General features: G+C 42.7%; 1 protein-coding gene and 1 long non-coding RNA gene across 2 annotated transcripts in view; one reads left to right on the top strand and one right to left on the bottom strand.

Annotated features, from left to right (window-relative positions):
- The window catches only part of LOC139622581 (G patch domain-containing protein 8-like), a 69,951-nt gene extending 59,759 nt beyond the window's left edge, over positions 1–10,192 (top strand). Inside the window, exon 5 of the mRNA XM_071479963.1 lies at positions 1,414–10,192. Within this exon, the coding sequence (XP_071336064.1) occupies positions 1,414–5,828 (4,415 nt within the window). The 3' untranslated portion in view covers positions 5,829–10,192. The remainder of the gene's footprint in view (positions 1–1,413) is intronic.
- The window catches only part of LOC139622582 (uncharacterized), an 89,496-nt gene that overhangs the window by 26,017 nt on the left and 38,152 nt on the right, over positions 1–25,327 (bottom strand). The gene's annotated exons all lie outside the window — the stretch shown is intronic.

The raw sequence follows: 25,327 nt of genomic DNA, 5'->3' as shown, positions 1-25,327 counted from the left end.
TACACTGAGAGCCAATCAGCTGCAAGATACTGCAGTTTCAGTCATTTCGTTAGTTTCAGTTAACGACAATAACCTTGATGTGCCACTGTGTCACTTTCTGATCCGACTGCATTAGAAGATTCACAGTTATTAGCACAGAGACCTTTATTATCTCCACTTTCTCTAGTCATACACTCAAACTATGTGCAAAAGAAAACTGCATTCAGTTGCCAGTTTTTTTTGCTACATGAAGCTTGAACTAAGCCTCAATGTTTGGTTGATCCCATTTATATCAAAGCGTGTAGAATAAGTATTAGCAACACCTCTCAGTATAACCGTGCAGCTCAACAGCACCACAACCACACAATAAACTGCAGACTCCAAAGTGACCATGAAGTTGAATGAACACCTCTCTAAAACAGGATTTAGTACAAGGCTGTTGTATTGGAATGACTTAGTTTGAGTTAGACGTTCTAATAAACTGGCAGCTGAGTGTATATAAAATATCAGCCTGTGTTGTAACAATGAGCCAGGAATAATATTTTTCAGTTAAATGTGTCTTTCAGAATTTGTTCTGAATCAGGAGGTGATATCAGCTCCCTTCAGTCCATCTCATGTGGATTTTATGGTGCAAGATGGATTCCTTTCTTAAAAATAAAGAAAGCATCACGTGAAATTTGGCAGCAGCCTCTGCGGTTTCAAGGAAACAATCAACTGTCAAAGTGTCTTTTCTGAAAACACATCAGTTACATATTCACTGAAGTTTTCTTTTCTCGTTTTAAACTTGAAACCAATGGAAAAGTTCGACAACTCCATTTAAAGTCAACTCTGTCCAACTGCTAAATGTATTTTCACATTTAGTATTGGAGGAGTAATAATTCATTTGCAGGGCTTCTTTCTAAAACTCTAATATTTAACAGAACAGAAGAGAGAGGCACATTATGGATTACTTTTAAAGTTATGAGTCATCCTCAAACCTTCACTCAAGAAATAATTGTCTGAATCATCTGCCTCCCTGACTTATAGGCAGATGAATGTCTGGCAGCATGTTGTGCTTCAAACTGGATATACAAAAATGGATATTACATGTTGGAATAAAACCCTTAATCTTAATTTTTTTTTTTTTTGCCATTTCTCAGTAAACCATATATTCATCTCTGTGCTTATGTTTTTCTTAAGTCCATCCTACACCCACGAATCATATTCAATGTGTTAAAAGCAACAAAGGAGTAATGGTGAAGAGCCAGAACACTGAATAAATGCATAAGCAGCTTACTGTATGGGAAGTCTTGAAAATGAAAGCTATTCTTCTACACGTATCCCCTCCCACTCCTTTCTTTAGAGTCAGGTTAGGCCGATAATCCTGTTATGTTTTTCATGTAAATGTAAGTGGTGTCAGCTGTTGTAATCCTTTCTGCTCTCCCCTCCATCTAGAGCCTCAAACCCCGCTGATCCAGCCCTTCCTTCCCCTGGACCCCGCACTGGAGACCAGACTCCTGAGCAACACACACTGGGTGTACAACCAAGTGGACGCCAACAACACAGCAACTGCTGCTGCTGCTGCTGCTGCTGCTGAATCCTACATCCTCAACAAGGCCCATCTGGACTACGGTGACCAGACAGCTGCCACCATTACGCCCACGACCACCACCAACAACAACAATAACAACAACATCATGAAGGCTGATAGCTCAAATGTCAACACTTCTACCAACACCAGCCACTTTAACAAGATCCCTTGGGCTCATAATCATTTAAAGAACCCTGTTACTCCCAATAACATCTCAACAACTGCCGGTAATGCCACCACTAATGCCTCCATTCTCAACAAAACCACTGTGACCAGCTTCAGCAAGAACGCCGCCGCCGCCCCCACCACCACCGTGACTAACACAACTAGCATCAGCAGTAGCAGAGCAGTGCCTGGAGCATCGGATGTCCAGTCCGTACCCAGCAGAGTCCGACCTGTGTCCTTCTCGCTGCCTAAAAGGAGCTGTGTCCTCCTCCACCAATCAGCAGCTGTTTTCATCCAAGCTGGGCAGAGCTCAGGGTTGTCAGGGAAGCATGAAGGGGTGACAGTGCAGGAAAGAACCAAAGATCTGGGGGTGAAAGTCGCAGATCAGCAGCTCAAATCTCCAGTATCTGCAGACGTGGATGTTGTAGCCATGGATCATTTTGACACTGGAAACCAGTGCAGTTTGGACAGTAAAACTGCAACCCAGCACTCTGAGGCTGGAGCCAGTGTGTCTACTGAGAGGGGAACTGGAGGACTCTCTGGGACTGGAGCCCAGGTTTCTTTATGTAATCGCAATGGGATCAGAGTTGAGGACTCTGCTGTCAGTGGGCATGGAGCCCAGCTCTCCTTATGTAATGACAATGGGACTGGAGCCCAAGTCAGCAGTGGAAGAGGGACTGGAGCTAATCTTTATTTAAATGATGGGATGACAGACAGTGTGAGCACAAATGTGGCTCAAGCTTCAGTAAGCAGAGACAGCGAGGCCGAAACTCACGGTGATGTGGACAATCGGAGAGAGTTAGACCCCACCCAAGAATTCAAAGACCTGCTTTGTCCCACTACAAATCAGCCTCAAAAATGTATTTCTGTTTTAAATGAGACCAAAGAGCTGAAAGAATCAAACTCCGCTGCATCAAACTTGGCTAAAGAATCAACTTCTCTGCCCCCGAGTCGCCCCAAAGAGCCGTTCTGTCGTGTCCTGAGCCGAGACGGCAGCAGGGTTCTTCTCTGGCCGTCGGAGATGGTCAGCTACACCAAAACTTCACCCTCCATCTCCTACAGTGTCAACCCGCTCCTGTACGACTTCAGAGCACATAACAGGGCCAAGGAGGAGGGTGAGGACAAAAAAGGAGGGCTGGAGGAAGGCAGGGAGAGAATAAAGCCATCTGTGATCAAACAACCCAACTGCCAACAGAGGCAGGATGATATGGAGGGAGGAAGGGAGGTAAAGATAGATGAAAGGGAAGAAGAGGATGAAGGAAGACAGGCAGGAAATCCTATGGAACTTGTAGCCCATTGTAGCGGCGCCGATGCAGCTCTGGATCGCTCCGGCTGCCGTGATGAAAGCGCTTTAAAATTCGTTCCCGTTTCCGCAGAGTGCCACCTTGCACCGACGCTGGGCCTTCAAAAAAGGGGGAAGAGGAGGAGGAGGAAGAGGAGGGGAGGGGTGAGGAGAGGAATGAGGAAGAGGGGGAGAAGGAAAAGAGGAGAGAAGACAAATAGAAAAGACTCAGACAGGGGAAGACGGATAATAAGTAGTCTTTCTGTGAATCAGGTATTTGAAGAGAGGTTGAAAAGAGAGGGCACCGAAAAAGAGGAGCGGAGAGAAAAAGGGCTATTAAGTAATCTTACAGCGCATCGGCTGGTAGGAGGGAAAGAAAAGAGGATGAGGAGGGAAGAGAGAAGGATAACAGGAGATCAGACAGAGCGAGAGAGGGCAGGTAGAAATGACGAGAAGAGAGGCGAGCTATTAAGTAATCTTCCTGTGAATCGGTGTAATCGGTGTAACCAGCTGTGTCTGCAGGTGAAAAGGGAGGCCAGCCAGCATCAATCCCAGCAATCAGCCTCCGGGTGGGGCCAGGGGCTCAGAAAGCTCCTCTGCAGGGGTGTAGCATGTAACTCAGTGATTAGCCCCGTCCCTGAGTCTGTTATAGACACGCCATGCTGTCCTGCAATTACACCCGACCCTGCTCCGAATGACAAAGAGACGGGGGAGATGCACAAAAATACACAAGCGAGGAGGGAGGAAGGGCAGCGGGAAGAAGAGCAAAGGTATCTGAGGAAGACAGGGACGAGAGCCGCTCAGGATGCCGAAGAAAACGTGTGTAACCTAGCGATTAGCGGTGTCTCTTTTCCCTGTCGAGACGCAGCACGCGAGCCAGAAATTTGTCTTGTTCCCGCGCCTCACAGGAAAGCAGCAGGTGATCCAGCGATTAGCCTTGTCTCTGCTCCCTTTAGAGAAACAGCGTGCAGTCAAAGACAAACAATACCTGCAGGACACAGTGATCCCGTTTTAGGCCCAGCCCCACGCTGCTCTGCACCACAGACAGAAACAGAACCGAGAATTAGATCGGCCTGTGCAGCTATGACCCTCCCTGGCGATGCGATTTCAAAGGAAGTGATGTCAAAGGGAGCAGCACCAGCCGGCAAGAGGAAGTGGGAATTGCCGGAGGCTGAGGCAACACCGAGGAAGAAACGGAAAAGGGGAAGGAGAAAAGCCAGGAGAGTCATCAGAGCCTGTGTGGGTTTGACCTCTGACCTGAGCGTAGATGAGGCATCTTGTACGCAGGACCTCACAGAGGCACTGAAACACGACGGCAACGAGACCAGGACACTTTCAGACGACGGCAGCGCAGCTGAGTGCAGCCCAGATGATGAAAACACAGGCTGCCACTTTCTCTGCAGGAAGAACCACTGTCTGTGTCACAACACAAATGACAGGGGGGGAACATTTAGCCGTAACACCACTGACAAACCGGATAACTGCTGCCGCTGTGATGACAGAAGAGGCGGCGCAGCTAATGACTGCAGTCAGTTCAGCTTCAGTCCGTCTGGGGAGAAATCGTTCAGTGACCGTCACACCTGTAACACACCACATGATCTCTGTCGGCGGAATGAAAAGGCTGATTCTAGCATCTGTCGTGCTGTGGATGAGAATCAAAATAACAGCTCTGACGATAACGGCACAAATTTCAAGAGCGACAAAGACAAGGACTCGTCTCCTGATCACGTGGATGAGCTTCCCTCGGCTAACGGGGGTGACACCATGGACACTCCTGTGAACCTACTGTCAACTGACTCACTCACCTGTAGCACTAATGACACACACATTGAGCACTGTCGATGTAAAAACAAGCACACAGAGGGTGAAAAAATGTCCACTGACTGTGATTCCAGCAAAGACACTGATGAAACAACTGGTTTTTGTGGGGAAACTACAACTCGGAGCGACGCTGGCAACGCTGCAGACGACTGTAACCGCTGCCGTATCTGTAAAACCAATGACGCATGTAATCACAGCTGCGGTTACAACCACACAAATAAGAAAAGTGGCCACAGCGAGGAGGATAAAACCCCACAGCAGGGTCACATTCAACACCCCTCTGATGCAGCAGTTGATTACAGTACCCGCAGTGGTGTCGAGCAAAGCAACGGAAATGTGGTCGACGTTATCAGTAATCACCTCGCTGACTGTAATGTTGTGGATGACAGTAGCGGCAGAAAGGAGAGGAAAGATGCCATACATACGAAGCAGAGGGGGGAGGAAAGAGATGAGGAGAAACAGACAGAGAGGATGATGAAGGTGAAGGAGAAGCGAGAGGAGTGGGAGAAGGAGTGGGTGAGAAGGAAGGAGAAAGAAAGGGAGGAGAAAGAGAGGGAGAGAAGGAAGGAGGTAGATTTCTACGCGGAGAAGAGGCCTTGTTTCCCCCACGCCCTCCCTCCTCCGCCGTGCATTCCCCTCCACGCTCCCCTCCTCCTCCCGCATTCCTTCACCTCCTCCTCCTCCTCCTCCTCCTTCTCCTTCCATCACACCATCATCCAGCATCACCTCTCCCTCCTCCCACCTCCGCCGCACCTCCCTGTTCCTTCATACCCTCAGCTCCTCCCCTCCTTCTCCCCACATCTCTGCCCCCTCACTCTTAATCCGCCTCCTGCTCCTCCACCACCTCCGCCGCCGGTCCCTCCCTCGTTCTACGCCTCGTCCCCCATCTCTCTCCTGGACGCCCCCGGTCCATATCCCATAGGGACGACGTTTCACCCGGTGCAGAGTCACCACCCGTCTCTGTATCCTCCACCACATCCTGCAGTCTTGCCCTTACAAGTGTTGTTCTGATTTTTTTTTTTTTTTTTTTTTTTGAAGAAGAAAGAAATAGACTCATGAAAGGTTCATTTTCCTATTTCCAAGGAAAAAGTTGTCAGCTGGGTGAAAGCAGCTTTTATGTGTCATTACCTGCGTACTCGAAGTGAGGATGAAACGCGAGGGGGAACAATTTCAGGACGACTTTAAGCAGAAAAACAAAACCGGTCTTTCTTAAAAACCAAACCAAAATCCTCCAAACACTCCAAGCGCTGATTCACACGTGTGAAAAAAATGACGGCTAATTATCTTCATCAGTCGCAATCCCGCTCAAAATGAGCCTCAGGTGTGCAGCCAGCGGGATCGTGGTGGGGATACACAGCTGGGCTCGTTTCCCTCAGCAGAAATCAGTGGATGCTCCTGTTTTGCATTTTAAACCAATGATTTGCTTGCAAGGCATGTTGGAAATTTTATGGTTTGTGACTTTAAAAGACAAATTCACCCTTGTACACTCTAAGATATCTTCAATCCGTGATAATAAATGCAGGATTTTTTTTTTCTTGTTGAGATTTACATTTTGTTTTTCCCCCCTGAGAGCTTCTACTACAGCTTTTCCTGTATTTCCCCAACTCATTTTTGAGACAGTTGTTGTTCTCAGCTAGTGGTCAACAAGAGCCGATGACCTGCGTGACTTTCTAAGCAAGCCTCTGTTTTTCTGCCAGAAATAGAAAAAAAAAAATCTAGGGTTTCCTCCATCAGTCTAAAAAGTTGAAACAAGATCCTGGAGTTTCCTGTCCACGACTAACATTAAAATAAAATGTATAAATCTGCTACTGTAACAAAGATAAAACAATCATCGGGTCCGTTTTCAGTAACAAAATGTGTCTTCTGCTGCATTTACTAGATACCATTTAAACTGTAATTATGAGTTGGAAGAAACACATCAGCGTCCTTGTTGCAATTCCAAGTCTGAGATATTGGGACTTTGTGATGGCTACGATATCTTACTTGGCAACTACTGAGCTGGTGGCAGCAGAGCCGCCATCACTGGGAGTTACATAAATAAAATGCAGAATTAAAGGGGAGCTCCGCTGATTTTACACATCAAAGTCCATTTACAAGTCATGAGGAGTGCTACTGCATATGTGAAATAAGTTTTGTGGCTCCACAGGGAGCCGAGTGAAGTCTGATGAACTGGGGCTGTGGCTGAAGTTTGAAAAGGAAAGAAAAAAAAAAAAGTGCGGGTATGGAGTTAGAAAGAGGACAGCTAACCAGACCTCTGCAGCCTGCTCCTCATCTGAGGCTAGCAAGCTCGCAGCTACATTAGCCACTACTACAGCACACCTGAATCTCTGACCGAACTGTCAGAGGTCAACTTGCATTGTGGGTAATGTAGGTGCCAGGATCTAATAAGGGTGAAGACTTAAGATGGTCTCTCTGGTTCTACTGCACTGATTTGGTCCTTTTCTTGAATAAAATGTGGAGTTCTGTTTAAGCTTATTTCACATCCCATAAGGAACCAATTCAAATATACAACATGATTATAATGGATAATTTAGACGTTATTTTCATTGATCTGGTTTAACAATGAGGCTGTAACCTCAGCTACAGAAGCTCTGTATGAGCCTCATTAGAGCTGTAGTCACCTGAACACTGACAAAATAATATTTCTCTCTTCTGTGTTGATGTTATTGTCCAGAACAGTAGTAAAAACCAATTTGTCTTAAAATGTGGACAGGAAAAACACAAGTATCTTGATTCAGCTTCTCAGAAACAGCAAATTAAAAAGCCCTCTATCAGAATTTACATGAAGTTGTGGTTTCTCCGCTTTATGCAGAGAGGGGTGTTATGGGTAACTGTGGGTCTGACACGAGCCTCACCTTGAGACACACCTCCAAAATCACAACAACGGGTCGTGGGGTCGTACACACTTGAGCTTCAAGCAGGCTAAATTGGTTGATGCAGCTCCTGTGGGGAGGCGAAAATACATGTAAATTTATAATCCATACGAGTATAAAAGAAATGTCTCCGAGCGGCAGCCATGCAAATTCAACCAAAAAGCAAACCTCTCAAACTGCAGAACAGCCGCGTCCTTATTTCTTTCTACACTGCTCAGTATTTAGTCTAAATCCATTTTTTTTAAATGGACACAGTTGCTGAACAACTCTTTGCATAAAGGCCATTGAGAGACGAATGAGAGAAAAGTGAATTGATGATAATAGTAAAAAAATAAAATTAAAAAAAAAAATAGCTACAGGAAACCAAAGAACATTTAGAAAAGAACTGAAATCTTTGGAAAAACATCTGGTTTTCTCTGTTAGGTTGAATTGACCGTGGCATTTTAAAGCTGCAGTTTGATTGATGTCTAATAGACCAAGGTTGAGTCTGTTCTATTAGCGTACAATAGAAAACTATGTTGATTTGTTGTATATGGACAGAAAATCAGCAAACTATGACAATTTCTATATAGTACAAACTGTGCCCTGTTAGTTTGCAGCATAGAAATGGGAGACACTGCTGCCTAGATGCTGTCATTAGTGTATTACTTGGTATCTCTGTATATTTCTCCCTGTGTGGGTGTTGAGTCAGAGCAGACTGTTAAGTTTAGAAATGAGCCTTTGCTCTTTGATTTTGAGGGACTGACTCCAGCGACTGACCTTTACTCTTGACGTTTTCCACTGTTGATTTTCTGCCATCTCTCTCCATTGCAGCGGCACTAAAAATATCCCCAGTGTGGTGGATAACTTTACATTTAGTGACTCACCCAAAGGAAACAAAGGCCAAAACACACACAGAGTGTGATTCAGCACGTCGTGTGACACGCTCGGCTTCAATAGCGCCGTGTCCCCCGGGAGAGGTGTTCGTGGGGAGAGATGAGTGGTGATGAAATGTAGGAGGATTTGATTGTCAGGCAATCATGAAACAACCGTTTTTTGATTAAAGCCCCACCACCCCCCCGTTGTTACTCGTGGGTTGCTTGTTGCAGCTTGACAGGTGAATTTCCGCTCTGGGTTCTGCGACGAAATAACACGACTGCTTTGTGTCTATTCATTCAAATGCAGGAAGTTTAAAGTGTCTCTTCGTACTGGCACTTTTCCATCTGAGCAGCCCCTCAGGGTGGGTTTTTTCCTTCAAAGCTAAGGGGTTAGTGTGAATCCGCCCCTTTCCTTTGTTCAAATCTTTTCTTTTCAGTCTTAATGCTCCCTACTTTGTGCCATCAAGTGCGGCAGAAATACCTCACAATTAACAAACCGTGACTGCCCTGTGTGTTCATAACTCCAGAGAGCCGCTCCTGTCGGCGTGACACTCGGCCTCTCAGAGGTGTGAAAGGCAGGAGTAACAATGAGGGAAGAGCAGAGTAACTCCCACACTTACTAACACATTTGTTTTTCTTCAACCTCTTCGCTCGCTCCTCTGAATTTGAACATCTGGCTGCGATGGCTTTGGGCCATAACTGACGGCGTCTATCCATCGCAGCAACTTTATTATTCTGGGGCGAGCAGCGAGAACAAACAAAATATAGCAAATACAAATATGCATGACGACTGAATGACAACAGGGGGAGTTTGTGGAGGGGTCACTGTCCTCATTCGCACTGTAAAATACTTTAGTGTATTGGTCCCAGAAGCCTGGACACACACACTTTCATCATTACAGTTCTCAGTTGCAGCTGCTGATTCCTCACCAGATGATCCCCAGTATGTTGGGCACGTCGCCATGGTGACACTACGGAGCCCACAGTGGCGTCTTTGCAGCTTTTGCTTCTTGAGGAGTTTATGAGCAGAGGTAGCCACATGAAACTCACAACTTCTTCTACTTACAGCTCCGAGTGCAAGAAAGCACCAGCATCATACTTATCTGGTGTAACGCTGCTCACTCGCTCTCTCTCTCTCTCTATCTGTAGCTCTGTACCATGAGGGGTTTGAAACTATATGCTCTATGTAAGCATATGGTTTTATGTATTATTGTGATAAAATGGTGTAAATTAGAAAAGAAAAAACCTGTTATTAAATGTATTTTTGTAGAGAAACCTCAGTTGAATGAGGCACAGTTTTTGTATATGTCCTCTGACGCTATATTAGCTAGTAAATGAACTCAGCGCCTTCTTAATTTGTCCTCTTGTTAAGCTGTTTGTACATATGTTCTTTAAAGACCTTGTAGTCATTTAATGGGTTTAAAAGGCCACATTTAAGTTACATCAGAACCGGTTTTGATTTTCCCAGTTTTGTCAAAGAAATGTCTTGAGATCCCGATAAATTAATATTTGGCTACATCCTTTGTGTAATCTAATTTCAGCAGACTCATATCCACAGATGTTATCCCTGCTAATATAATAGGTCTAGTAAATCCATGGAGAAAAACAAATTACTCTGGAAATTGAAATAAATCAGTAGACTTGATATCGGAGTGTTTTGTTGTCATTGTTTTTCTTTCTTATAAGGAAATATATATATATATATATATATATATAAATAAATCACCTGAAAATGACTTGCTTTCATTAAAAAAAAAGTCTATTATTAAGAAGACAAATCTGTGAATCGATACCTTTTACTGCCACGTTCGGCTGTAATTTCCCCTGTGTGTGAAATAATAAAAAGAAGAAACACCAAAAAAAAGACAAAAAGAGTATGGAGCGCATTCAGAGAATATTGTAATCACTTTTCAAGTTGAAAAAAGAAACGTCTGTGAACTAACACGCACTCCCGCAGTTGATCAGATGCTCTGGGACTGAGACCTGTGTGTGTGTGTGTGTGTGTGTGTGTGTGTGTGTGTGTGTGTGTGTGTGTGTGTGTGTGTGTGTGTGTGTGTGTGTGTGTGTGTGTGTGTGTGTGTGTGTGTGTGTGTGTCTCCAGTAAGCTCACAGACAGCTGGGACCATCATGTTCAATGACTAAAATAGCGTCAAAACTCAACATGTTCAACACCTGGGGCTGTTGTGAGTGTGTGTGTACAATATTAGATTAAATGTGCACAATATTTGTGTGTGTGTGTGTGTGTGTGTGTGTGTGTGTGTGTGTGTGTGTGTGTGTGTGTTAAGGGTGTGGAAGTAATAAACATTGAGTGTGACAAGTCAAGTTCACTGATTCAACGGTTCTCTATAATTTGTTCAGGTGACCTTTAAAAACCAACAGAAAGCCGTCTGACATTAAAACTTGACTGTATGGAATTAGTTTCAAAAAAAAAAAAAAAGTGTGTGCAATCTTTCTGCCCGGAGCTTGGCCTCTCATGTTCTTTGTGATTTCATTTCACTCCACACACACTTCCCAGCAAGTTTGATGGATGTCTCGACTCAGGCAGGCGCTCGGTGAATGAGTTAATAGACTCCTCTGTGCATCAGTGGCGGCGCATTATCGTCCACTTCCTTTGCTCCAACCACAGAAACTACTCAGACGACGTGTTAAGAAAACCTCGGAAGTGGCTGATTGTGCATTTCATCGGGAGCAAAGAGACAAAGCTCTTCAGAAACACATCCATTAATGAGCCATTGTGGCTGCTGTCACTCTCTTTGGGGTTAACGAGAAACAAAACGCTGAAAAATTGATGATATTTGTAAAACGTTGAAGTGATTTATGTGGCTGAGGATATTGAACAATATTGCTCATGGCTTTTAAGAATACTTCACAGGGAGAAGGAATAAATATCTAGTGTAGAGGAGTGAAATTATACTTCAACAAAAGAGAAGATACTTATAATTTAAAAAGGCAGAGAAACGAAAACCCACATTCATTCAAGTTATCTTGTGTACACAGCCTTGGACATGCAGTGGTGTAGAAATGCTTTTACTGAGCTCTGAAAGACAGAAACACTACATGGCCAAAAGTATGTGGACAATTTCTACTCTTCTTTGTTGCCATTCAGCCACAACAGCATTGGCGAGGTCCAACACAGATGCTGAGTGCAGATGAATCAGTTCTTCTCAGAGCTGTTGGATGGGGGTGAAGGTTCTGTTGAGGACCATTTCTTCATGGGCCTGGGCTTTGTGCAATGGTGAGGATGTCATGTTGGAACAGAAACACTGTGCTACAAGGCTGGAAGCACACTAGTGTCCAATATTACGTTTTCCTTCATTGGAACTAAGATGAAATAATGAAAAACAGCCCCAGGCCACGAGGGGATGTGGACTGTCAACATTTCAGTCAGACTGTAGTGTAAGTGTGTACTTTATGTAAAACATCCTATTCAAACATGGTAAATATACCTGAGACTGTCCTCGTGGAAGCTGCTCGATGTCACACACGAATATGAAGTGTTTTCTCAACTGAAGCTTCACACTCGGGTTGAGGTTTGGTTAGAATCAGGCACAGAAACAACTTGGGAACAGTTTGGGTTCAGATGACAACTCAGTTAAAGTTAGCAGAGCTTTGTTGTATTAACAAACGTTTTAAAGGTTAAGGTTAGTAGCTCTGTAATAAAGTCACCTGAGCTGGTACGTGTCTATCTAGGAAGGTAGAACCATGTTGTTTCTTTGGGGTTTAATCAGTTTTTAAAATGTCTGAATTCTTTTAAAGATCAATAAAAGAGAAAAACAAATAAATACGTACAGCAGGTAAGATGCGGAGGCGTTCAAGTGTCGATCTGTACAGTACAATACACAATACAATTAACCGTTTATTAAACCCCGTAAAAAGTGTTTGAGCTTTTCACATTGGCCAATACATTTTGTTTTGTTGTTTTTTTAAAATCACATCAGTAGGATTTAGTGGTGAAATCAACAGGCGAGTTTTTCATGTTGCTCTCAGTCTGTTAAACAAACTGCATAATGTAATCAGACACAGCAGCTGAGACATTAAAGTGCAGACACATCCAGACACTAAATCAGACGTGTTAAATGATGTTTGTTAAAATCACAGTGAAACTTTTTTTTTTTTTTTTTTTTTTTTTTTTTTAAAAGGACCCTAACTCGCTTCCTTAGGCTGATGCATCTCTTTCAGAGAAGAGGATTTGGGGGCAGACGATGACGGTGAGATTGAAGTCAGAGGATGAATTTAGGAATAAAACTAAAGAAAAGTGGTTTAGTTTGTTTTTTGCTTTGCCGGGCTGAAGAGCTCAGTGGCTCCAGGGAACATACAACTTCATAATCATTTTGTCTTGGACTTGGCGTTTCAGCATCCTCACATAGGGATGTCTGTGCGTTTTTGTGTGTGTGGGCTTACAAAGAGCCACAAAGACAGGCTGGGTGGGTGGTAAGTACATTTACTGAAGTACTGGACTTAATTCTGAGGTACTTTTGGGAGGGATTTTGGAATACTTTTTCTTTTACTTTTTGTTTCTCCACAGCATCTATCTGAGCATTTACATTTAGATTTTACAAGCAGCATCAGATAAGGTCTGGAAATGAGGTTGTCAAGTTAAAATGATAAACTTTTTTAATGAAACCTGAGTGGAAACACATCTATCTAATCTAAATATTACAAGGACATTTTTACACAAACAACAAAGTGCAGTGGAAACACATGACATACAAAAACACAAAAGCAAGTGTCTCTTGAAATAGCGCCCGTACAGCAGCAGGCGTGCTAGACCTTGGTTGTCATGGTTACAATAATAAACACATGGACTGTGCATAGAGTGGCGTACCCACCTTTGTCGCCATGGTTACTGTAATAATAGTCATGGCTTGGTTAGGTTTAGGAAAAGATGGTGATTTGGGTTAAAATAACTATTTCCTCAACATTAGACATCTGTTGTCATGGTTACAGTAATAAGAACGTAACGTAACACTGTCGAAAGGTCAAGGATAATAGAAACAAAACTGAGTGCTACATTCACAAACATACATTTTTATGTTTGCATGATGTTTTCTACATTATTTTTTGACCTGAGCTCCTTTAATGATGTCATCATCTGCCCTCTTCTTCTGCTCTGGATGGAAACCTGGCGAATGACTTTCAGAGACGATCTAAAGAGAATTTCCTCAGCCTGTAAAGGAGTGGTAATCCCTCTTTTGTTGAGTCTTAAACATTTTTATCTCAAGCTTTGGAGATTTTCATGCTTCAATATTTCATTTTCTTCACATCTGAGGATTTAAAACTGTGACAGAGACCAATTTTCACAACGAGCTCTTTAAATTGTGTCACCAAATTACTTTTTATTCCCAATTTTTGCCAAGTACAGTGTTGATGCAGGACTTTTATTTGTAATGCAGCATTATTCCATCGCGGCGTCACTAGATTAACTTCAGGGAAGTGGTTGATCTGTGCGATCCTCGAGGCGTTACCTCTGCGTGAGTGCACCGACACATGCTGGATGGCTGGTAATGGCTGTGCAGGATGGGCCAACTTTTCCTCTCACAGGAAGTCATGACTCAGAAAGCCCCAAAACCACAGGGAAGCAACAGAAAGCAATAACATTTGTTCTAACATTTTTGATCACTCCCGCTACTGTGCAGAAATGGGTCATGGCTGCCAGAGACGCATCAAACATCTTGTAGTCGTCTGAGTCAGTGGAATCTCTGATGAGCCTCTTTCACCACGCTGTCAACACCGCTCTCCGCTTTTCAAAGCTGACAATGTTTTAGTGCTGAGGAACTAAAAAGTTTTTTAGCCTTTCCACTTTTCTGCTCATTTATGATGACTGATTGCATCTCACTTCTCGCCTGGAGTCACTGCTCCTCTCTCATCGCCGCTGCTGTTTAGGTGAAACAAAAGGTTATTTCCGATTGAATACCTCTCCACTGCGCTTCCATCGCTCGCTATGTAAAGTGATTCATCATCTGTAATCAGCCCAACTACTGCGCCGTTGTCTGTGAGCTTAAACACTCACACTCATCCTGGGATACACAACCAACTGTGAGCAGAAAATACAACACAGGGAGACGGAAACAGCCTGCGCTAAATAACCAGAGTGGTTTGGGTTTTTTTTCCAGCTTCCCTGACCAACTATTTTCTTCCCTTTAAAAAGTCTAAAACCCAATTACACCAAGTTTGGCTCTGATTAAAATTCAGAGTTTCTTGGGGGTGCGATTGATCTGATATTGAGCTGCAGTCCAGAAAAAGGGAAATCACTAACAGGATCTTGATTTGGCCATGATCGACCAATACTGTTTGACTGAGGAAGTGTCTGAAACACGCTGAATGAGTGTCGGGGTGTTTTTCATCAAACTGTTGCATTTCCTTTGGAGAAAAGGATTCTGCGGGAAGAGAATCACATGAGGAGGCATCTTCAGATTAGTTCAGGGATTTTTCCTGTGCACAAATAGTCCAAGATTTTTTTTTTCCAGATATTACATTTGAAAAAGATTCATATTTGAAGACTAGATATAACTGTATCCACAACATTAGATATTCTAGACCAGAAATCCCCTCAAGGGTCCCTGGGGGTTCCCAGCAAAAAGAGGAATCATTTATTTTCACTGTATTTCCATCCATAAGTAACACAATGTAACCTATGACCAATACATTCTGTCAAACACTTTCTGTAATAAAGCAAAAATCTTGTCAGACACTGGGACACAATCTTATCAAATGGGGGTTTTTGATCTAATTTGTGTCCTTGATGTGAAAGAGTTTGAGAACCACTGCTGCAGAGTATCACTGACTTCTACAGAGTCTTATTGGACAAATGTGGCCCCAAGGCTGCGAGACTAAGATGCTGTCTTTTAGAGTTAGTCAAGTCTAAATAGGAAGTCCAGCCTAACCTTCGGGAGAGTCTAACACCTCACGTCAGAGGTAACAAATTCCTCCACGAAGCGAGATCCTGTCGGTCGCATCAGAAGTGCATCAACATTTGAACGACTGAAACAGACCAAATCAGGGAAGTCAAGGTTAGTAGCAGGGTCACTTCAAGTCTTCATGAGGTTTCCAAAAAGAGAAAAAGAAAACAGTGAAAAGTCAGATAAATGTGAGAACCTGAGAGAATGAGTATGTAACCGACAGACAAGCTGCAGCTTTAATAGAAGTGATTCATGTTTCACTTCACCGAGACAAAAAGCCTCAAGGATGAGGACTTTATTTTTATAGTTGATTAATTTGCCATGAGTAATTGATTAATTGTTTGATCAATATATTATTAAAATGATGCTTGTTATAATTTCCAGAGAGCTGTTTGAATGTCTTCTTTTATTTGACCAACAGACTAAAACCCAAAGATTCTTTATATCATATAAGACAAGGAAAAGCAACTGATTCTCACATATGAAAAGAAACCAGCAAATGTTTGGATTTTTTGCTTTAAACACAACTAAAATTATTAATTATCAAACTAACTGCAGAATCATTTTGTTTTCTGTATAGTCCTCGGTTCAAAATCATGTTTATAAGCAGTTCTTATACAATTTAATTAATTCATCATTGTAATCAAGTACTAAGCTGATAAAACATGTTTTGAGTTTTTAAAGAGGATCCGAGAAATAATAATTTCTCATATTTATCACATTTCAGATGTTACTGTAATTGTTAAAACTGTTTAAAACAGCGTTGGGCTTTGTCAACATCTGCCACGGTTCAAGTCTAACCTGCAGAACTCACACTTTATTGTTTGTGCAGGGATCTCGCAGCCATGAAATGAAGATCTCACAGACTGTCACACCATGAAACAAAGTGCAAAGCGAGTGTTTTAATCATAGCTCGGTGATGAAATGCCGATGTGCCTCCTGGCTGCGGTCGCTGAGCCGCTGCCAGCGCTGTCAGCACAGGTGGCGGTGGCGCCGGCCAGCAGCAGTGGAGTGATTACGGTTCAGGAGCTGAGTGGATGAACTGGCCCGAGCTGAGAGCTGCATGTCAGCTCAGTGAAGCTACAACTTCAGCAGCGGCCTGAAAGCTTTTGCCTGATGTGATGTTAATGTGCTGATTGTCAGTCTCTTAAACTGCAGAACAGGTAGGTGGACAGGTCTGATGTGCCTTGAGTATTTTAAAATATGGTTTTAAGAAATGTGGTCGCTGCGTTCATCAAGCAGTCAGAGTGTCTCAGTTACTGCTGTAGCTCTTAAGAGCTGGCTGTGTCATAAACACTTCACTCTTTATGCTGTCGCCGTCGGTTTCACTAAAACGCGGCCACAACTGTTTCTGCTGGGTTGGAAACTCGACAGATGAAGGAGCTGTGGCACCTGGACATTTTTATTTCAACATTATCCTTTTAAAGGATTTTTTTTTTCTTTAAACGTCCCATATTTACACTTTTCCTGTGTTTTATTTGAAACACAAATGTACAAACTTAATGTAGTTTTACATCTCCTCTCTCAGGCTTCTCTCTGGAGTTCTAGTAACAACACATCAGTCAGCCAATCAGAGGAGAGGCTCTGTGCCTCTCTTCTGATTGGCTGACTGTTTGATTGTCTGAGATATCAAACAAAAATGCAGCAGATTTCAGGTAAACACTCAGAAAAACCTAATCCTGCAAGGTTGTATGGTGGGTCCAGGTGGGCTGTGGGGGGTATAGCTGAGGGCTGTGGCTGCTTTGTTGTTACATCACAAAGTTGCAGAAATCCTGACGGCTCATTTTAACCATAGAATGTAAATAAAGATGGGCGCAGCCTCCATGACGTCACCCACAGAGCAGTATTAAAGCTCAATGAGCTGCTCTGCTGCCTCCATCTTGGCAGTGCCTGACTCCACCCAACTCCCGGCTAAGACTTCAGTTTGTAGCAAGCATCCCTTCGCCCACCTGTCACTCAAAGGCGGGCACGTCCTCGATTATACATAACTTTAAGCCTTAATAAAATTGAAACGGGTGAGTTATATAAAAATTCCCCCACCATACAGTTGAGATAGAGACTAAAACCGTTTTTGTACCGGGCTGTAAACATGTTTATTTCTGCTGTGAAGTCTTTGGGGATTGACTCACTTTTGGAGTCAGCCTCAAGTAGCCATTTGAAAAAATGCTTGGTTTTAAGGCTCAGTTTCTGAATACAGGCTGTGTGCATTTCTCTGTGGACTGAGGCTTTGATACTTTCACACCTGGAACTGCTTTATTATAAAAATTTTTAAAAAAGACATGAAAATCTCACTTAATACAATAAGAGAGCTTTAAACCTGGAATTTTGGTTTAAATTGCTGCTTTTCATAATCACATTTCATTGATAATACTTTTACTTTTCATTTACCTCTGCTGGTGAATAATTCGTGTGACCTAAACTCACCTAAACCTGACCAAATAAAAAACTTTCCATTTTCACAGTAACTGGTCTTCAGCTTCTTTTTCTCTCTTTGTGTTTTTCTGCTCTGCACTTTCAGACTTCTGCTCTCTGTCATTAAAAAATGATCTTCCATACTGGACTCAGTGGTTGGCTAAAGCTTCGGAAACACTTCATTAACTTATTATACATCAAACTGAATCTGTGTTTATATTGTTCGACATGTATTTTCTAAATAATAATATTTCTTTCCAGCTTTAAAAAGTCACTTAATGGTCCACGGGTTTAAGCATTAAAGTGTTTCACAAACCGTCTCTGTATATATAGAAAGATTTACACAGGATACACACACAAACACACACATCCACACAGAGGCTATTTTGGCAGTCAGCCCCTCTTAAAGCCGTAATCCATAGTGATTGAACTGTGACATCCGAGCTAAAGCTTTACAGATGACAGTGCTGAGCTTCGTCTCTCATTTAACTGCTGTTCATTCATCAGCTTTTCCCCTCCAGACCACCACAACAATAAATAAATAAAAATAAAAGATGGGGAAGTGGCTTCAGGCCTGCAGCTCTGGTGAAGCTGCTCCTGTTCTTAGGTGGGAAAATAGTAATTGAGATGAGCTCAGGAATAGATTTGTGAACGCTGATAATGCTCCCTAGAAACATCAGTGACATCTGCGCTGCTTCGCCATGTTAATGATGACTTATAAAACAGATACCCCTCATCCTCCGCTCTGATTGGCTGAGCTGAAACTATTGTTAAACACCCAATAAACGTGCACCTGTGGCCACATAAATGCTAATTTAAATGTTAATGCGCCAAAAGAAGAAGACCAGCACTTGCACGGTGATTGGAGCTTAAGTGCTTGATGGGAGGATTTGTTTATTACAGAGGAATAAGAAAAGTGTTGCATTTATTCAGCATTTCTGTTACAGCTTGTTCTGTAGGAGAAACAAGGCTTCACATCTCCGGCTCAGCCTCTCGAGCTTTCATCACTTAAAGCATCGTCACATTAACAGTGAAAAGAGCCACTGTGGTTGTATTAACAGCAGCTTTGGTATTTTTATAGTCCCTGTCTCTTTTTTTTTCCTTGCTGAAATGAATGTTATCTCAGTGTCTGTGGCTCAAACAATCATTACAAGAGTCTGCGAAGTCGGTCTGTCTCTGTCTGTGGTGCAGCGCTGCAAAGTGTCGGCTGTTGCCATTACTGATTAGAGGTTTCACTCTCTGGACTCTTGGCTGTGGGGGAGGACTGCGCACCAGCTCCTCCTCAATTACATCAAAACACAGAGCCGAGGAGGGGAGCTAGCAGAGAGATGAAGGGGGAGGAGAGGAGGGAGTGGGGAGAGAGGAGACCGGAGGAGCAGAAAATTAAAGAATAAGCCATGAGAGGCCGCAGTGATTTCAGTAGAAAAGTCTTTGTCTTTTTAAAATCCTGTTAGCTGATTTAACATCAGAGTAAAGCAAGCTGTCAAGTGGCTTATTGCTTCTTTTATTGCTTGTATAAAATTGTCTTACACCAGTGTAATAAAAAGCACTGCAGTAATATGAATCATAAAGCTCCAATATGAAATATTTGCATATAAATAAATATCAGTTTTGCTATTGTTTACGGATATAAGAGCGGTGAGAGACGGAGGTGAGGAGCCGCAGCGCTGTGTGAAAGTACTGACTGCATGAAAAATGAAAAAAGAGAAATATGTTCCCCCGACATGAAGTGTGTACAGCAGACAGCAGTACATACAGTCTGAGGTCTGACAGTGAAATTGCAAAGCACAGAGTCAGAGTGTGGAGGCTGAGCCGGTGGATCAAAGTGTGTATTTACCTTCAACTCCTGTGACCTGACTTACATCCCAACAGATGCCAGGAAGGTTTCCTCTGTCAAGGAAGTTTTCATTTCAAATCAAAGGTTAAACTCATACGACTCCATTATGTCAGTCTCCTCCTCCCCCTCAGCCGAGGATTTAGATGTCTGACTTTAACTGAGGATGTTTGACCTGCTCAAAGCTAAAAGTCAACTAAACTTGGATTGTTGCAAACACATGAAAAAACTGTGTCCACTTCTGCTCTGGTTGAAGAAAACAAGCAACAAGAAAGATGCCACTTTGGGTTTTTGGGAAATGCCATTTAAAAAAAAATCAAGAAATCAATCGAATGAAAATGACGTGATTCGTTTCAACATTTCTGAACTGCATTTCAGAGTTTGACTTCATTTCTTGAAACAGCCATGGTGCGAGATACAAAGAAAATAAAAGAGCACTACCGTGGTCGACCGATTACCCAAAGAAAAAGACGTCACACACTGACTTTCTAAATGATCTTTAGAAACTGCAGAGCAAAAATAGCAACAGAGGTGCTGCAGAAAATCCACGAGGAGAAGACAGAATGTTTCTATATGATGTAAGAAAAATGTTTTAAAAATTTACATAAACAAGTCTGTGAAAACTGTGCAAACTCCATCTGCTTATGAAGATTATATGATGTAATTGAAATCCACAAAACAGCTGCTAAATGGACCTTACAGTCAGGTTATTTAGTCAAATGTCAAACGCAGCCATTGGAGCTATTGTTGTCATGGTTACAGCATCACTACATTAACACTGTTTTAATTGAGGCTGGTTGATGAAATTTCAGATTACACACTGATGAAGGAAGAAAAGAAACAGTAAGATTCTCACATCATGACCAGATACTGTCAATAGTTTGAGTTTGGTGTCAGTCAATAATTTTTCTCCCATGAAAAGATTGAATGTTTGCTGCTAACGAGGACTGTGTGTCCAGAGCCTGACATGTCTTCCTCCTCTGTGCTGCAGAGCTCCATTGTTACCCAAAAACCATTAAATATACATCAATGAACCACACTGGGTGACATGTGCCTTCATTACCATGAACACACACATTTTCCTACTGCCCCAAATACCCACCACAGCACCAAATGTGGATTAATCCGCAGCTGAAAATAGTCCCAAACTATTTCCTCCTGTTTGAGTAACAACTGCTGTAAGCTACAGGGGTGGGTGGTTGGGGGTGGGGGGGTTGCACCCTGAGGAGGTCGTCCGTCTATCACAGGACTGACATGTAGAGACAAACAACCATTAACACTCACATTCACACCTACAGGCAATTTAGACTACATCCAATGACGTTTTCATTTTAAAACGGCGTAATGGGTAACTTGTAGCTTGTAACTTGTTACTCATGTTGCTTTCATCACTGGTGGTCGAGGCTGATAAGACCCAATCAGGGAGCAAACGGGTGTGACTATAACCTCATTTCCAAAGTTTCACCAGTTAACCTGCATGTCTTTGGATTGTGGGAAGAAGCCGGAGAAGCCAGAGGAAACCCACACAGGCACGAGGAGAACGTGCACATAACTCCACACAGAAGAGACTTTTTAAAAAAAAATGAAACTATATATGTGTTATTAAAGATTTAGATTTTCAGTAGGAAGCAATGAATGTGGGATTGAGAGCCACAGACAGAGTAGAGTGTGAGGAAGTATTAGGAAATGTACCAACACATTGTTGGTTTTGTTATATTAATGGGTTTTGTTCTCATCTCAGCAACAGTTAAACAGTTTAATTAATAAACTAGTGAACAATAAAAGAAGCAGAGCCGCACACATAGATTTTACTGTTGTTCACTGTGAAACTGAACTAAAACAAAATAAAAATTTGCTCATTAAAAAAAGCTGGACACTTTCAGCTCTGAACGTTTGGAGCATTTATGCTGCGTAACCACTTGGTCCAAGACTCCTGCATTATTTTTAGGGAAGCTGTGCACTCGCCTTTTCTACCAATGACAGCACTTCTAAACCCAGAGTCTGGACTGCTGTGTTTATTTCTGGTTTCATGGTGAAGTCTGTCAGGAAGAAAAAAAAAAAAAGATTTATCTGGTACTTTGCAAGAGCTTCTAACACGATTCAGCCAATCAGAGCCGAGAGCTGCAACTAACCACTACATCAGAGAGAGTTAATGGCACGAGGAAGATGGAAGGACAGAGTACCACGAGGCATGAAGAGGAGAAGACATTACTTTAAGTGGAAGGGGGGAGGAAGAGGAGGAGAGCGGCATGACACAGAGAAGAAGGAGCTGGAGAAATTTGAAAATGGTGGAGATGGAAGGAGGAAGCAGAAAGAGGAGGAGGAGGAAGAGGAGGAAGAGGAGGAGACGGAGCGTGAGATGTTCTGCTGTCTCCACCAGCAGATGCTGAAGGGTCCAGCAGCACACACAGCAAAACTCTCCCAGTCCACTGCCAGATAAATAGCTTTACACACACACACACACACACACACACACACACACACACACACACACACACACACTCAAAACTAAATAAATAGCTTTATACTCAGCAACAGCCAAAGTGGGTCAGACATCAAAGTAGCCACTCGAAAAGCTGCTGGAGCTGTCGACACACAAACACACACGTCGGGCACGCACACACTTGCTTACTCCAAATTGCTACTTGAACTGTCTACACGCTCGCTCGCTCACACACACACACACACACACACACACACACATTTGAAGACACACACTTGTGCTTACACCAAATTGCCACACTCTTCTCCTCTCTTTCACCCTCGCTCTTCCTCTTCTTCTGTCTCTTCTCGTCACACACACACACGCAGAACCTCTTGCGTCTTGTAAATTGCAGCGAGCCGGTGCCATGGCTGACCAAATAACAGCAATCAGGAAGTCTGAGTGCTGAGGGACAAAGGCTGCCGGCCACTTTGGTTAGATACACACACTCTGTCACACACCTTCAGCAGTAAGGACAGTGTCCTTTCACTGAGCGGAGGCTAATAGGAGGGTGGGGGTCAACGATGGGAGGAACGCTATCAAACAATATTTAGACATTTTTTTTATACCAGCCTTGAGTCAAACGGCTGTAAAATGTCAAAGAGGACGCTTGGAGTGAACATTTTTTTGGTGTTTCAAGGCAAATTTAACATGACATCTAAAAAAAAAAAAATGTGAAAAAGAAAAGTTTTATGAAGCACAACCAACAACCCAAAATCCAAACTCAAGCCTCATTAACAAGCTGGAACCAGGAAATGGTTTGCTTTTAGTTTGAAAAATTACTAACTGAATGATTAATGATTAATGATTAATTGACCAATCAGCTCCACTGTTCCACTGGTCATCAGTCCTGCTGACTGCTAATAAACTTGTATTTCAGGACTTTGTATTTCTCCTCCTTTAATTCTGAGAGGCAAATATTGCAATTTGTTCTCTGCTACATTTATGTGAGCGCTACAGTCACTCTTCAGATTATGATTTTACAAACAAAACATGTGACTAGTATATGAAATATGATGCTGTGTTATAATTCAACCTCCAAAAACATATAAAGCAGTGTAAACAGGCTTCATCTTAACAGCCTCAACACCAAAGAACTGTTTACACACCTTTATTTTTGGGGTCTTTCAGTACACCGTATTTTCTTAATACTTATGTACTTTTACTTTAAGAGAAGCTTTTATGCTTTTCTAGATTTTCTGTCATATATATGATGTGACAGTGTCACAGTGTCCGTAGTAAATGTAGCCAAGGTTTCAAACAATGAGGTAAACATATGTAAAAGTAAAGAGACAGAGGATCAGGTGTCAGTCAAACATCATGCAGCCATCTGCTCCAAGCACAGCACGTTCTCAAAGACCAGTCTACTTGAGCAGTATTAATGCAGTCCAGCATACAAATAACCAACGCAGGTTTATTTTACCAAAAAACATTTTCCTGAGAGCAGATGTTTTGTATGTCAGTCAGCATTTTAGCTCATTTCCCACACGTACAACTGTTAACAGGGGCATATAAAAAACGTATATACAGCTTGTGACTGAAAGATTAAAACCACCGTTATGTCACATAATGGCCACGTCCTGCTGTAATCTTTTGTTGCTGCAGATGCTGATGCTGTCCGACCTCATACTCCAGATCTGATTCTGGCTCAAACACGTTGATTGGAAGTTCATTTACGTTCTGTTACTTAGTTTTAGTTACTAGTTTTACACTGGTCAGAGGATGAGGCAGGTGAACTGCCCCTCGGCAGGCTTCTGGATGTTCAGCCCCTCAGAGGGGAGAGTGGGCTTTTAAGGAGGCCTCTCATTAAAGTGTTCATCCAATCAGCTTGAACAGCCATGAATGTTGAGAGTTTTGCTTTGTTTACACTATAGTGAGAAGACTTTGTTATTGAATTAATATTGCTATTAAAGTTCAGTCCATAACTACAGCAAGATTTCTGTCTTGGTTTTTGGGTTGTCAAAAACAGAAAGCACCATTAATGTGCTTGATCTATTACAAAGTTACTTTAAGGTCGATTAAAAATATGGCAAACACCTCATCACATTAATCTTGGAAACATAAAATCATAAATAAGCGTATATGATTAACTGTGCAGATCAAACCTGACTCAGACATAAATATCAACGTATCCTTAACTAACCCTCTGGAGTTTACTCCTCTCTCTTCTGCACATTTAAGAAGTTGTGTTTTCATTGAAGTCAAACTTTGTGTTGACTCTCTGAGCGCGATTATGATACGTTTCTGAATTTAGCTCTTGTGAGCACAGGCATCCCATAACACAAACAGGCGGTGATTTATTGCAGCAGACAGCCAGTGTTTTCATTGTCAGGAGGTTGGTAATAGGAGCCAGTTGAAGAGTGAAAGAAACATTGTGTTGCTTTGAGTGTAGGAACTATAGAGCGGAGCGCTGCAGGAATGTGTTGTTCTTTTCTGTCACCCTCCTCACACCGCCCAGCTTCCACTCCAGAGCTCAGCACACCTCCACAGGATCTGGACTCGGTCTTACCTCCCATACAACTGGCTGACAGCCCCACACGCACTGTAATGCAAAATCAAGAAGATGAAATTAATTGTTTCCTTTAGACTGATTTTGGGTGGGATGTTGAATCTCTGCATGGGTGGATTAGTAGGTGGGCAAAGTACAAAATAATAAAACTGAATGTTATAACATTCTCCAAGAATTTGTACGTCCAAGATTTGGCTAAACTTATTTTCTAAGAGGAAAAGTTGTGCTAATTTGTTCACAACTGGTTCAACTTCCAACCATTGATTCACTTTTTTTTGTGGTGTTGAAGGTTTGTATTTATTTATGTTGCAGGACCGGTTTGAGTGATCAGTCATTTCCTCTTCTGCTGGATGTGTGGTCTCAGAATTGCCCCTGTGCCTCAAGCGGTGCGCTGGCTTCTTATCAAAAAACCCTTCATTTTCCCTCACCCCGTTCACCTGGGAAAGAATCACCTCAGCCATAAGCCGAGGCACCCACAGTTCACCTGACGGCGGCCCACGGGGGCACAGGAGTCGCGCTCAGGCGTGAACACACTGTCTGACAACTCAATGAATAAAATGAATAAAATGGCTGCAGTAATGACTCGAGTGAGGAGGCTGCTCCACTCCACTAGCTGTAGAGTTTTATTACTGCAAGGAGAAGAA

The sequence above is a fragment of the Trachinotus anak genome, unplaced genomic scaffold, assembly GCF_046630095.1.
Source record: "Trachinotus anak isolate AG129_WGS33_773 ecotype Australia unplaced genomic scaffold, CSIRO_AGI_Tana_v1 ptg000007l, whole genome shotgun sequence".
NCBI lineage: Eukaryota > Metazoa > Chordata > Actinopteri > Carangiformes > Carangidae > Trachinotus > Trachinotus anak.
The sequence above is the reverse complement of the archived record's forward strand: the minus strand, read 5'-3'. Positions and strand labels throughout refer to the sequence as shown.